Consider the following 14,293-nt stretch of genomic DNA (forward strand, 5'->3'; position numbering starts at 1 on the left):
TGTGTCATCCAGATGGGTGTGGCCGTTATTGAGACGTCATCGGTATCATTACTAGGCAACACTTTAATTGTACCGTGTAGAACTAATAATTATTACAGCAGGAATCTGTCATCTCCAGCAAAATCTACTATCAAAGACAAATGGCACCCACAATGATACAATGACTCAGCCAAGGTCTCCTAAATAGACAGTCTGAAATACTGTAAACATTTTTCATCAAGATGTCTGTTTGCTTTGCAGATTATCATTGTTATTTTTTCGGTTTCTTTCTGAAATGATAATATTAGCATAGCTGAACATCAAGTTATCAAAACTAGAGTGGAAATGCACTAAAGAAAACACAGTTGTAGATCTTAAACATATGAGGTATACCCTAAAAAAATAATTTCAATATCTTGGGTGTACCTCGTATGTCCTCATGCCTCTCCAGTGATGCAGCAAAATCACAAGTGACTGCCTGAGGCAATCTACAGACTTTAGTATAAGGCCCACGGTATAACATCAGCCCTACTTTAAAGCAGAACTTTAGGCAAAACTAAAGCCTCGTACACACACATCGAAATTCGGCCGGGAATTTTCTTCCGACGACCGATCTGCTGATTTTCGGATTGTTAGTATGATGCTTCCGACAACTGACTCCGACTTTTCGGCCGAAAAAATCCTGGTGTGCAGGCTATATAATTTTTGTCGACCATCAAAACACGTCCGATTTTCATCTCATTAGTACAGATTTCGATGGGGAAAAATCTTATGAGCAAGACTAGGCATGCTCAGAGAAGAAAGAACACATACAAAGCAATCCAACACATGACATAACATCTGAAGTAGAATTCTGTCGTGCGGGAAAATTCGTGTGCAGTCTAGAGCACATTCCAACCAACAGACACCACTCTGGACAAAAGACGGACAACCGGTCGACGGAAATTCGTTGCGCGTGTACGAGGCTTTAGGGTTATAACTGAGGGTTATAACCCGTCAGATTTTTTTTCCCGCCATCTGCGGGAATTGCGGAGATTTCCCTTCACTTTCGGTCCCATAGCCAAACAGGAAGTGAGAGGTAATCCCTGCAAATCAAAGTAATTCCTTAGGGACCCCCAGTTTACCAGTCCCCTTCAGAAGATTTCCCCTCTTACTTTTCTGGGGACAACCCTAATATTGGGTTCTCCTTAACAGGGGAACAGACAGCAAAAAAAAAAAACTGACAGGGGTTATAATCCCTCTTCACTGTGTCCAAAACTAAAAAAAAAAGTTTTGCCTTCAGTTATACTTTAGGCAGTTATACTTTAAGCAGAAATTCCTGAGTTGCTTTGGACCCCTCACAGTAGGTATTAACACTAGCTACCTGACAGAAGTCTGTCTATTATACAGAACCTTTGTATCTGAATGGCCATTTTGCAGGACCTGAGGTGATACTGGGCTCAATTCACTAAAGGTTATCCCATACGTTATGTCGGTCATGTAACCACTTTAAGCAAAATGTCAATTCACTATCGCTTGCATGTGGTATTTATTGGCGATCGTTCAATGCAGCATAAGAAAGCATTAAAGTCAATTCAATAATAAAAATAAATAAATGCTTGCAGTAATTAAGTACGGGTCAAAGCTTGCTAAAACTATGCGGTAACTATGGCAATGTCAGACTAGACTCCCTGGTGATTGGTTTTAAAAATAGGCGGGAAAGTGCAAGCTGGAGGTGTGGAGTGTCAGAGGAGCGTGGAGTGTGAGGAGTTTTTTCTGGAGGCTATCAGATGAGATATCTAATTGAAATTGAGCCCTTTGGATCCAATCACTTGGAAATTAGGGCAATACATAAGATAAGGAGGAGAAGGTGTCAAATGGTCCTTTTGAAGGAAAGAACCTTCAAGAAGCACACACTCTCTAAAGCGGAGACCCTACAGAAGTTCAGGTTATCAAAAAAACTGATAATGGAGTTCTATATCCAACTGATCGGGTACCTTGAGCCCTCTACATAGAGAAGTCATGCCATACCAGCCATGACTAGGTTGCTGGGTGCCTTATATTTTTTTTTGGACAGGTATCATACCATGGTCGCTATGGTCATACCAGATGATTGTGATTACCTACCGCATGATGTCATGTGGTATTTTCGAAAAGATACCGCATGCGAGTTTATAAGGAGAGTTTCTTCATTAATTGCACAGTTTTTTTATAAACGTGTGATATGTTACCACATACAGTACTTAGATGTGGTAACATATCACTTAGTGAATTGTGCCCATTGTATGTGACATCTACAACCCCAACTTACGACTGCATAGAAATCTAGAAGCATAGAAGATTAAAGGCAGAAAAAAAAATTAAGTAGTCCATCGAGCAGTCAAAGCTGCCAGGGAATATTGCAGTTGGGAGCTTTCCATTACAAAATGGTAAACCTGGTACCACCAGGCTAAAAGGTTGGCTGATACTTTATGAAGGCACCTGAATAACTGCACAGCTGGCAACAATTGTCAACTCATCGCTTTATCATCCACTTAGCATACATATCATACAGGTATCACAAACAGTTAGATCAACTCGGCTATCATTATTTACCACAGGAAAGGGAACCAATTAGTGCCAGCTCCCGCATCGCACCAGAATGGCACAGTGGTTCACACTGAGATCTGCGAATCCCTGGGGGTGTCAGTGTAAAGTTAATGACACCCCCAGATTGGTTCGCAAATCACAGTGTGAACTGTGAAATGGTGCAGGAATCGGATCGCATAGGTGTGAACACCCATGCGATCCAAATCCAGTGCAAACCCAAAAAAGGGTCCTGCACCATTTTAGTGCTAATGCAATGCAATTTCAGACATACAGTGTGTATGGCTGAAATCGCATCGCACAGATATTGCATATGATCTGCACAGCAATGCGGTGCGAATCACATGCGATGATTGGCATTGCACTAGTGTGGACCAACACCTAGGGCATGCTTGCCCTGTGGTGACAGGGTGCTTGCGTGGATGTGCAGACACAAAGCCAGTGGGATCCCTAAGTGTACCTAGCAAATCACGCACTGAGGTTTAATGCATATTGTGTGCTCTCTGTTCTAACAGGGTGCATTAAGTAATGCGTATGACAAAATTTTACTTTAAAATTGAAAAAAACATTAAAAAGTAACTATAATTGGACAAGCACAACAATTGTTCATTAAAGAATAAAATGTGCATGTGTCAAGCTTAGTACATAAAATAACACTGTTATGCTATTGCAGGAAAAAAAGGCATCGAGTGTGCAGGTATTTATCATTGGCATCTCATACCCTGGCTAGCACATAACCTTCTGCCCATGGGCACAAAGATATATTCCTGTGCTATTCAATACTCCCATTTGCAGAACTCATTAAGTCCCTATGCATACCACTTGTGTTGTGGTGCCGTTCAATGAGTAGTAACACACGTTACATATATTGCAGCACTGTAGATTTACCCACCGTGATGGCACCTCAACGCACCTGCACTGCACTGCACCACAGCAGACATTAATGCACTACCATGTGTTGTGTTGTGACATTAAACCTGCTGCAGGTAGCCAGATGCCAATGCGTGGAGTCTACAGTTGTTTTCTGGCCACACTTTATCTTGAAGTTACAGCTTTCTAGCCTTTGGGTGAGGGTACAGGCCTCTTACATATCAGGAGGCTTTTGTGATAGCTTCCCCTTCCTCTTTTTTATTATATTTTTTATATAGATAATTTGTAGTCCTTGATAGGGCTCAGTCTCGGACTTTATTTTTATATACAATCACAGGTCAATCTCAGGTATTTCCTGGTATTTGCTACATGATGATTTCTGAAATACTGTTTGCTTAGCGTACCTTTTAGGCTTTGATCATTGAGAGCTATATGCTTTGTTATTATCCCACAGACCGTAAAGGTACCGAGGCATCCTCACCTGGTTACCTTTTTTCTTTGTTTGTAGTTACTAGCTATACACTACAAGAGGCCTACTTGTCTGTGGTATATATGTTACCGTTCTCAAATCACTGAATGCCACTGGCCTTGGCATCTGTTCACTGTTTTGTGAAAGAAACCTGCTGCAGGAGCAATTTGTGATCCATTGTGGTGTAGTAGGAAGCCTATTAAACACACTGCCATAGCCCACCCTGGTGTGACTGAGCGCTATAGTTTTTTTAAGCTCCATGCACACTGGTCTTAAAAAAACGCCAGTTCCATTGAGCGTTTTGGTACATATTTTTTGGCGTGTTTAGGAGTGTTTAATGTTTTTTTCTGCCAGAGATCTCCAATCAAAAAAGCAAACCAGAAGGGTTTTATTTCTGCCTCTAAGAGCCCATTCACACAGGGGCGACATGACTTGCCGGGGCGACCTGTGAAGTCGCGGTGCACAGCATGCACCGCGACCTCGGCGCGACATGCACGGACTTCATATAATTGAAGTCAATGCAAGTCGCCTCCAGGACCCTTTTTCTAAGTCGGAGCGACTTGTGTCGCTCCTATTAGAACGGGTCCTGTGCTAATCAATGGCAGGCGACCGACCGCGACTTGTCAGACCAAGTCGCCTGACAAGTCGCGCTAGTGTGAATGGGGTCACACTGAGCTTAAAATACGTCCCTAAACACCCTCATTTGCAATTGACACATAGTATAACATTAAGCACATTTTTTTTTCAATATTTTTATTGAGTTTCAAATTGGAAATTCACAAGAAAAAAAAAAAAAGAACAAGAAATAAATCTGCTTTTACAGGAAAAAACAAAAACTCCTTTAGAAGCAGCGTTTAAGCCAGTGTGCATGGGCCCTTAGCCTGGGTTCACACTTGTGCAGTACGGGACACCCCGTGTGAGTCGCACAGGAATCGCACCCCATTTCTGTGCACATCACATGTGCTGTGTGTGGTGCGATTTGAGGCATACATTTTGTATGGCTCAAATCACATCTGCGCCAAACTAGCGCAGGACCCTTTTTTCCCCCTGCACCTGAATCACATTGCATGGGTGTTTACACCCATGCAATGTGATTTTGGCAATCGCACTGCATTTTGCAATCTGTTTCGGGGTGTTAGTCTAACATTGACACTCTCAGCAGATCGCATGGAAACACAGCGAATCTTGTGCATTTCCTGCATTGCATCAGTGCGAACGAGGGCTGAAAGATTTTTTTATTTATTTTTTTTTTTACAATTACTTTAGTGATAGCAGGGTGCACCTAATATGGTTTGATTCCTGCATGGTATGAGCATTAAAAGTTAACAGTGATTAGATAGACACAACCGAAAAAGAGGAAACTAAAGTAGCATTTTTGGCGCAACACAATTTATCTGGATAACATTTGCACACTGAAGTCAACACGCCAGTGAAAAGACCCTTCCTAGTAAATTCACCATATATACAATATAAGCCTGTGTGTTTCATATACACTTCCTACTTCAATTCAGTTAGTAACTCAACCTGCGTAATTCCTTTTTATAGTAATTAAACAGATGAACTGGCAGTCTAGGGACCCATCACAGTCTTCTCCCAGTTTAGGCTAATGATACAAAGCATCCACATTCCGGGAAAGGTTCCTCCTCACTGCATGTAATGATTCAATATGGGATCTTATTATCTAGGCAAAAGTAGCAGCCCTCAACAGGATTAAAGATGTTCTTCAACAAATATATCACTCTACAAAATCTGCTTTCTAGATATAAGATATAAAGTGAAATACAAATGTTACCGGCCCAGAATTGTTATCTTATAAGCCCAATAAATATATCTTACAGGTATGCGCAAAGAGGAATATCACTGGACCAGTACAATGTATTTTGTTTAACGTTTATTTCACATTTCTTAATACTGTCAACATTCAGACATAGACTTTATTGTCAAAAGTATTGGGACACTTGCCTTTACAAGCACATTACCTACCTCAACCTCCAGTCTTAGTCTGTTGAGTTGGCCCACCCTTTGAAGCTATAACAGCTTCAACTCTTCTGGGAAGGCTGTCCACAAGGTTTAGGAGTGTGTCTATGGGAATGTTTGGCCATTCTTCCAGAAGCGCATTTGTGAGGTCAGGCACTGATGTGGGATGAGAAGGCCTGGCTCACAGTCTCCATTTTAATTCATCCCGAAGGTGTTCTTTCAGGTTAAGGTCAGGACATTGTGTGCAGGTCAGTCAAGTTCCTCCACACCATGTCCATGCTTTGTGCACTGCTCTAAATCATTTGGTGAAGGGGGGATTATGCTGTGGGTTGTTTTTCAGGGGTTGGGCTTGGCCCCTTAGTTCCAGTGAAGGGAACTCTTAAGGCATCAGCATACAAAGACATTTTGGACAATTTCATGCTTCCAACTTTGTGGGAACAGTTTGAGGATGGCCCCTTCCTGTTCCAACATGACTGTGTACCAGTGCACAAAGCAAGGGCCATAAAAGACATGGATGAGTGAGTTTGGGGTGGAGGAACTTGCCCTGATAACTGGGGCCATGGCAGGGACATATCTTTGGCCTATATACTGTGTACTAAAAGGTATCATTCTTTATCATTTCAGAAACTGGGAGGTATTACTTTAGTAAATGACAAGGATGGTGCTTTTAGAACACAGAATCTACTAATAACCCAATTCACTGATGAATAAACCTTTTGATACAAATTTCTAAGAATTAGGGTGCTTTCACACTGCTCTGGTGCAATTTCCCTGCAGTGCGGGTGCAGTGCAGTCCAGTGTACCCGCAGTTTTCGTGAGGGTTACTGGTGCTTTCCCATTGTGATCTATTAGATTGGGCGTTTTTGGCGCTTTATCTGAATGCGCACCAAATATGCCGCATGCAGGACTTTCAGAAAATGCACCAAAAACACAGATCTAGTAGAAGTCTATGGGAAAGTGTTGGCAACCTACACAAAAAACGCAGGTATACTGCGCTGCACCTGTGCTGCGGAGAAATCACTTTGGAGCTGTCTGAACGCCCCCTAATTGTGTAAACTTCTTTGATGTTCTTTCTCACTCACCACTCTATAAAAGAACATCAATCATTTGTTTTTCTGCATGCATGTTCCCTGAAAACAATACAGCAACCTATATAATAACATGAAAACGTGTTATAGCAGACATTTAATAGGCCAGGTGATGTTGTTATTACTGAAGTGTGACCAAATATCCAAGTGTGACAAATTTAAAGCAAATACATTGTAGCAGTTCACACAAAAACCTAAGGCATCAGAAGTGTGCAGCATAATAAGACTGCTTGTTAAAAAATGAAACATTCTCATTTTCCAATTCCCTTTAAAAACTCAATACATTTTCACAATACGTTTAAAGGCAAACCATAATAGATTTGAGTCACTTTTCCTTAACCACTTGACCTCCAGAAGATTTTACCCCCTTCATGGCCATTTTTTGTTATTAGGCACTGTGCAACTTAAAAGGATAAGTTCACATTTTTAAAACAAATAATAAATGCACATCGCTTTGCAGGTAAAAAAAATTATTTTTGAGCCTGTTAAGCATTGAGCCTGTTAAGCATTGCAGATCGCAGATGCCATGCAGGACTCCTGCAGACTTGTCATTGTAGCTGTCCGCTCGCACCAACAGGAAACTAGAGCGCTCAACGGTGACATGGTGGTTTATTGAAACTACAAGCCGACAGTCGCAAAGGCTGTGGGGACTTGTAGTTTCCAATTCACAGAGATGCAACAAATAGAAGAGGGCGCTAGATCAGAATAAGCAAGATAAAAAGTGTAATTTATTAAGTATCACTTACATGTAAACAAGCTGTAAACTGCACACAGGTCTTGTATAGTTGCTCAGACAAAAGTAGTGGTCTCAATGGACTGGAGAGCAATTACAGGCACAGACCAGGAATTGCTGTGGGGAGAGCCGGCAGCCTCCCGGACACTGACACACACCACTGCAGCTGGTTCTGAGGCCCTGTTTCTAAGGCCCTGCCTCCTTGGTCAGCCTGACGAAGGAGGCAGGGCCTCAGAAACACGTTGCTGCCCGCCCCCTCTCTCAATCTGTCTGCTTAAGCAATAGCTGTAGTGGTGTGTGTCAGAGCCCTGGAGTCTGCCGGCTCTCCCCACGGCGATTCCTGATCTGTGCCTGTACTTGCTCTCCAGTCCAGCGAGACCACTACTTTCATCTGAGCAACTATACCAGCCCTGTGAGCGGGGTAAATCTTGTTTACATGTAAGTGATACTTAATAAATTACACTTTTTATCTTGCTTATACTGATCTGGTGCCCTCTTCTATTTGTTGCATGCCTTTGAGGGGATCCCAATACCCATCGAGGAGCTGCCGGTGAATATATGTGTCCTTTCTCCTATCAACATTACCACCCCCCTGCAATAGACTTCAGTGGACCCATGACTGTTTGGCCAGTGGAGCACTGACTCACCTGCCATTCATTACGAGTGACTTTTGGCTCCAATTCACAGAGGGCTGTGAATGAACGATGTGGTCGGGCAGATGGAGCCACTTTTTTTTCAAACAGTACCAGCGGGCGCATGGAGAAGGTACCTGCTTGCTGTCAATAGGTGGGGGAGGGGGAGAGAGGGGGAATGGCTGCAGCTGCTGAAACATGTTAAATGTTCCACCCTAGGGGGCATGGCCTGAAGACTCATGTGAGCGGACATGTTTCAGCGAGGCTCTCCCGGCTGATATCCGTTACATTGATCCTGTGAATACATACTCGAGCGGTAAACTCACCCCCGGTTACCGGACACTAGCACCATCCTGCCCTGTTCATGTCCCCGGCGAAACGGCCCTCCGAAGCGGCGGCGAAGCTGGAGAAATTCCGGCGCCAGGAAGGGAGCGTGGAGGCCCAAAATGGCGGACCGTCCCACTCTGCTTCCGCGGTGGCAAAGCAGGCTACGGATCAAGCGGTCATTCTGGCTGCCATTACAGACTGCAAGGCGTCCCTAACCACGAAGATAGAGGAGATTAAGATCGACATCTCCCTGCTCAGGCAAGATTTTCAGAAGCTGCGTGATCGGACGACCGAGGCAGAGGGACGCATATCCCGAGTGGAGGACGATTTACCCCCCATCCAAAACGCTGCGGGGCAGGCTGCAAGGGATATACAATACTTGCTACATAAACAGGACGATTTGGAGAACAGGGCCAGACGTAATAACGTTCGCTTTATTGGATTACCGGAGGCTGCAGAGGGGGCCTCCCCTGCCACCTTTTTGGAGGAGCTGCTGGTAAAATCGTATGGCAGAGAGGCATTCTCACAGGCGTTTGTTGTGGAAAGGGCGCACCGCATGCCAGCGAAAAAGCCACCCCCAGGCACTCCACCCCGGGTCTTTATTGCTCGGTTTATGAACTTTAGGGACAGAGATGCAGTCCTCCGGCTCTCCAGGGAGCGTGGGAATATCCCTTTGGACAACCATCACATTATGGCGTTCCCAGATTTCTCGGCGGAAGTCCAGAAACAGCGAAGTCAGTTTGGGGAGGTTAAGCGCCGTCTCAGGACCTGTAACCTCAAATACGCAATGCTGTATCCTGCCAGGCTGCGGGTGGTTGGTGAGGACAGAGTACACTTTTTTGAGGACCCGGACGCGGCAATAGCCTGGCTGGATCGTCTGCCGTGAGTTACCTTTCCTGACCCTTCCCTGCCCAAGTATGTGACTGTATGTGCTTCGGCCTGATATGTTCTCCTATGGCCTCCCTCCTTGCCCCCTCCTCCCGTACCCTTCATGCCTTGGACGCTTGGGCTGGGGCATCCCCCAGTTAACTGTCTGTTTATTGCCGTTGGACTGTACCCCTCCTGGGGGTGCCCCCGTCCTGCTTCATATCCATTGACTCCTCATGTTCCAAATGTTCCACCCTAAAAGGTGAACCTATCATTTAATTGATAATTCTGCGGTCATGTAAGGCTGGATTCAAACAAAATTTTTTTTTTCACACAAATAGAGCTTTCCTTAGGTGGTATTTGTTCACTACTGGGTTTTCTATTTTTTGTGATATAAACAAAAAAAGAGAGAGTATTTTTTACTACTAATGGCAGTGATCAGCGACTTCTAATGGGAATGCGATAGTACGGCAATCTGACACTAACTGACACTGGGGGGAATTAACTGCCACTGACATCACCAGTGACATTATTACAGTGATCAGTGAGAATACTGTACTGTCACTGTACTAATGACACTGGCTGAGAAGTGGTTAATATCTAAGGCAATCAAAGAGTTAGGTGTGTGCCTAACTATGAAGTGTGTGTCAAGTGTGCTGCTTTTACTAATAGATCTCTTAGATCACTCCCCCTGTAAAGAGCTCTGTGTTTATTGTTAACACAGAACTTTGGGCTGTGATTCTACACAGCCGTTTAGCAGGTCCTGGCCATAAATTATTGTCCAGGACTTGCTGACAGGCTCCCGTGTACAATCACAGCCGGTGCTGGTGGTAGGGGCACGTGCAAATCCAGAAGCAGGCAGAGACCTATGATTACACCACTTTCCCTGTGTGGACCGCCTGTCCGCAGTACATTGTGGGCGGGCAGTCGGCAAGTGATTAATTATACATACTAAGTGATGTTTTGGATCTTTCCTTGCTATAGATTCATTTTACACATAAATACGTGGCAGAGTCACTTTGATACAGGATACATCCATGACACTGGATTCACAGAGCACTGTGGTTTTCCAAAGAGAAAGCATGTTTGCATTCTCTATAGGTAAAAACAGATCTTACTAAGTAATGGAGGAGGGGAAAGAGGCACTCCTCTGGTTATTTAGCTCTGTGTATAAATATCAGTTTGCATATTGAGCTCTGTAAACAAGTAGGATCTTTCTTTCTTCTTTTTTAGATAAGCAAAGACAGTCTAGAATCTAAAACGTAATCTGCTAGCTGGAAATGAGAATTCTAAATACAACAAATTTGCCTGAATGATGTCATGTTTACTTGTTTTAAACTTTTTTTTTACATTTCTTTAGTTACTTCCTGGTTTCCAGGTCTAGGCAAATTATGTCATACATCCCAGGAGTCTACTGGAGACAAGGAAGGGTTTTCTGGGCCAAGCACACGCTCCTGCATGCATGCTTGAGCTAAGGGCAGATTGATTCTAGGAAGTAAATGCCACATGACTCATCTGCCCTTACTCAAGGTAGCTACAGCTAGGGGGGTTCAAAGTGATTTCTCAGCAAAATAAAGCATGGAGACATGGATGGACAGGGGACTTTGTTTCAATATTAAATATGAATTAAATTAAATAATTGTGGCCTGTGGTGCTCAGATGCAATTTTGTTCTGCTTTAAAGTACATCTCTCATCAAGCACCTGTATTGTTGTGCAGATAGGATGGTGCACAGTATTTGCAATTGCCCTGCTTCCTTCCTGCAACTACCATCCCAAGTCTTTCCTTTCCAATAAAACTATCTAAGGCCCCATTCACCCTTTGCATTGCAAAAACATGCGATCACGCTCGCATTTTTTGCGCGTTTCACTCCAATGAACTACCCTATGTGCAAAAAGAAAATCAAAGAACCAGCCACACCATTTAAGGCATGGAGAATCATGCATTTGTAGCGTGTCTGACACACAGCAAAACGCATATCTACCAACTGAATTTGAAATGCCATTACCTATTATTGCCACTGTAAGCGTGACGCGCATTTGCAGCTCAATTCCAAAACGTGCGCAAAACATGCGTTTCTTGTGTATTTTAAAGTTTGTTGAGGAAACGCCAAATGTTAATGGGGCCTTAGTATCAAGCTTCCAAGTCTGATTTTAACCTCCAGCTGGCAAGCTGCATCTTTCATGCAATTACACTAACAACTTACAAGGAATAAACAGATGAAGTAAAGACTAAATCACGTGCAATTCTCTGCTTCTTTCATGCCTGGACTCTGCTACATTGCACTTTATTTTAAAATGGCTGCCAGAAATACAATGATAAATCTCTGAGCAAGAGAATGGCCTAATTTAGATACATATCACACTATGTGCATAATGTTTTAAGGCATCAAGCTGTTTATACTACTCAAATACAATAGCAAAAAAAGACAACCCTCCCCCCCAAAAAAAGTATGAAGAACTTACTAAGGCACTGTCCATGTTCTTGTAATTGGTGTATGTTCTCTTATTGTGGAAAGGTTCCGCAGATCCAGGGGAGGTGGGCGCACTGCAAAAACAAAAGGTTTGGTGTTAGTTTATGGCACGCTGCAGAGAGATGTTCAATACAACTTCTAGAATATCAGAAGGACCAAAGTGATTTTTTTCATGAATCATCTATTGTCTTTTTAAACACGCTGTGTTAAATCTCAACTCTTTGCTTTTTAATAAAATGCCACTGACAGGATTGAAAAGAGGACCGGCAAAATCTTTGCCTAAGCATGGCCACAAATGACCCAATCCTTTCCAAATCCAATGACAACAATCTGGTGGGAATGGGGCCCAAACAACAGCATTTGTTACTATATTATAATCATAAACAAGGTTATTTCATTTATTGAATACAACTTATAAATTAAAAGCACAAAAAAAGGTTCAGTAATACAAAGACATAAACACTTATAAACTGAAATTTTGTGAGCTGGACAAAAAAAGTTTGGTGAGCAACATGTTATCAATATTTTAGGCATAACCCTTTTATCCATTGTTCTGTCTGCCCTCTCAGAGTGGCTTCCTAAAGGGATCTCTTATGAACTTATGAACAATTGAATGCCTCCTGTCTTCGCTGAAGGATTCTCCCCATCTCCTGGATACTTCCTCTGTGGATTGGTTATGCAGCATTCTGTTGTGGCCTCTCTCTGTGCTTGTGATTTTTGTTGCCCAGTGTCTGCATATCTACTGAAGCACTCCCCCACTAATAACCTACTGCAATCTGCACACTCCAAACTGGATTAGGTCACTAGTGGGGTGTACTTATTGCATTAGGTCACTTATGGAGGTTTTCAGATTCCAGTAGGTCACTAGTGGGGGTGTGCAGATTGCAGTAGGGCACCAGTGAGGTGTACACATTGCACTAGGTCACTAATGGAGGTGTGCACATTCTAGTTGTCACTAGTGGGGGTGTGCAGATTGCAGTAGGGCACCAGTGAGGTGTACACATTGCACTAGGTCAGTAATGGAGGTGTGCACATTCTAGTTGTCACTAGTGGGGGTGTGCAGATTGCAGTAAGTCACTAGTGGGAGTGTGTAAATCCTAGTAGGTTACTAGTGGGGCTTTGCACTATCAAGTAGGTCACTAATAGGGTTGTGTAGATTGCAGTAGGCTACTAGTGAGGTGTTCAGACTGGAGTAGGTCACTAGTGAGGTGTTCAGACTGGAGTAGGTCACTAGTGAGGTGTTCAGACTGGAGTAGGTCACTAGTGAGGTGTTCAGACTGGAGTAGGTCACTAGTGAGGTGTTCAGACTGGAGTAGGTCACTAGTGAGGTGTTCAGACTGGAGTAGGTCACTAGTGAGGTGTTCAGACTGGAGTAGGTCACTAGTGAGGTGTTCAGACTGGAGTAGGTCACTAGTGGGGTGTTCAGACTGGAGTAGGTCACTAGTGAGGTGTTCAGACTGGAGTAGGTCACTAGTGAGGTGTTCAGACTGGAGTAGGTCACTAGTGGGGTGTTCAGACTGGAGTAGGTCACTAGTGAGGTGTTCAGACTGGAGTAGGTCACTAGTAAGGTGTTCAGACTGGAGTAGGTCACTAGTGGGGTGTTCAGACTGGAGTAGGTCACTAGTAAGGTGTTCAGACTGGAGTAGGTCACTAGTGAGGTGTTCAGACTGGAGTAGGTCACTAGTAAGGTGTTCAGACTGGAGTAGGTCACTAGTGAGGTGTTCAGACTGGAGTAGGTCACTAGTGGAGTGTTCAGACTGGAGTAGGTCACTAGTGAGGTGTTCAGACTTGAGTAGGTCACTAGTGGGGTGTTCAGACTTGAGTAGGTCACTAGTGAACACCCCAATCCACATCCAATGTGTGAACCCAGCCTAAAAGAATAGCGAGTGTGAGGGTGAAGCGATAAAACAAACCTGGTGCAATGACCTGAATGGGCAAAGTACAGGTTTGCTTTAGAGGTGAGAACCATTTGCCAGTCAGCATTATCAGGAGAAAGCTGGAAGAGAATCCCTGTAACACCTCTTAAAAGTGTTGACCTATTTCTCTTATGGAGGATGCTGAACAATGACAAAGAGATTCAGTATTAGAATATAAAGCTTCTAATAATATCCACAGATAGAATTCCCAGGAAGGAGACATCCACAGGTGACAATACACAGAAAGGTGAGGAGTTCCCCCTGTTTTTTTGACTCGTTAAATGTCGATACAAGAAAGAAGAAGAAACAACTATGTAATAACTTTACTGGCTAATTGTTTTTTTAATTCTCTAGTGTGAAGGTTTGAGTTCCATTAGTGATGTACTTATTCTGTCGAG

At 43.4% G+C, this 14,293-nt stretch overlaps 1 protein-coding gene across 1 annotated transcript in view; it reads right to left on the minus strand.

The window, feature by feature from the left end:
• Positions 1-14,293, minus strand: part of GAB3 (GRB2 associated binding protein 3) — a 189,612-nt gene that overhangs the window by 8,058 nt on the left and 167,261 nt on the right. Inside the window, exon 7 of the mRNA XM_082262883.1 lies at positions 11,972-12,053. Coding sequence (XP_082119009.1) covers positions 11,972-12,053 — 82 coding nt within the window. The remainder of the gene's footprint in view (positions 1-11,971; positions 12,054-14,293) is intronic.

Source organism: Pelophylax lessonae (assembly GCF_965119305.1).
Source record: "Pelophylax lessonae genome assembly, chromosome: 7".
Lineage (NCBI taxonomy): Eukaryota > Metazoa > Chordata > Amphibia > Anura > Ranidae > Pelophylax > Pelophylax lessonae.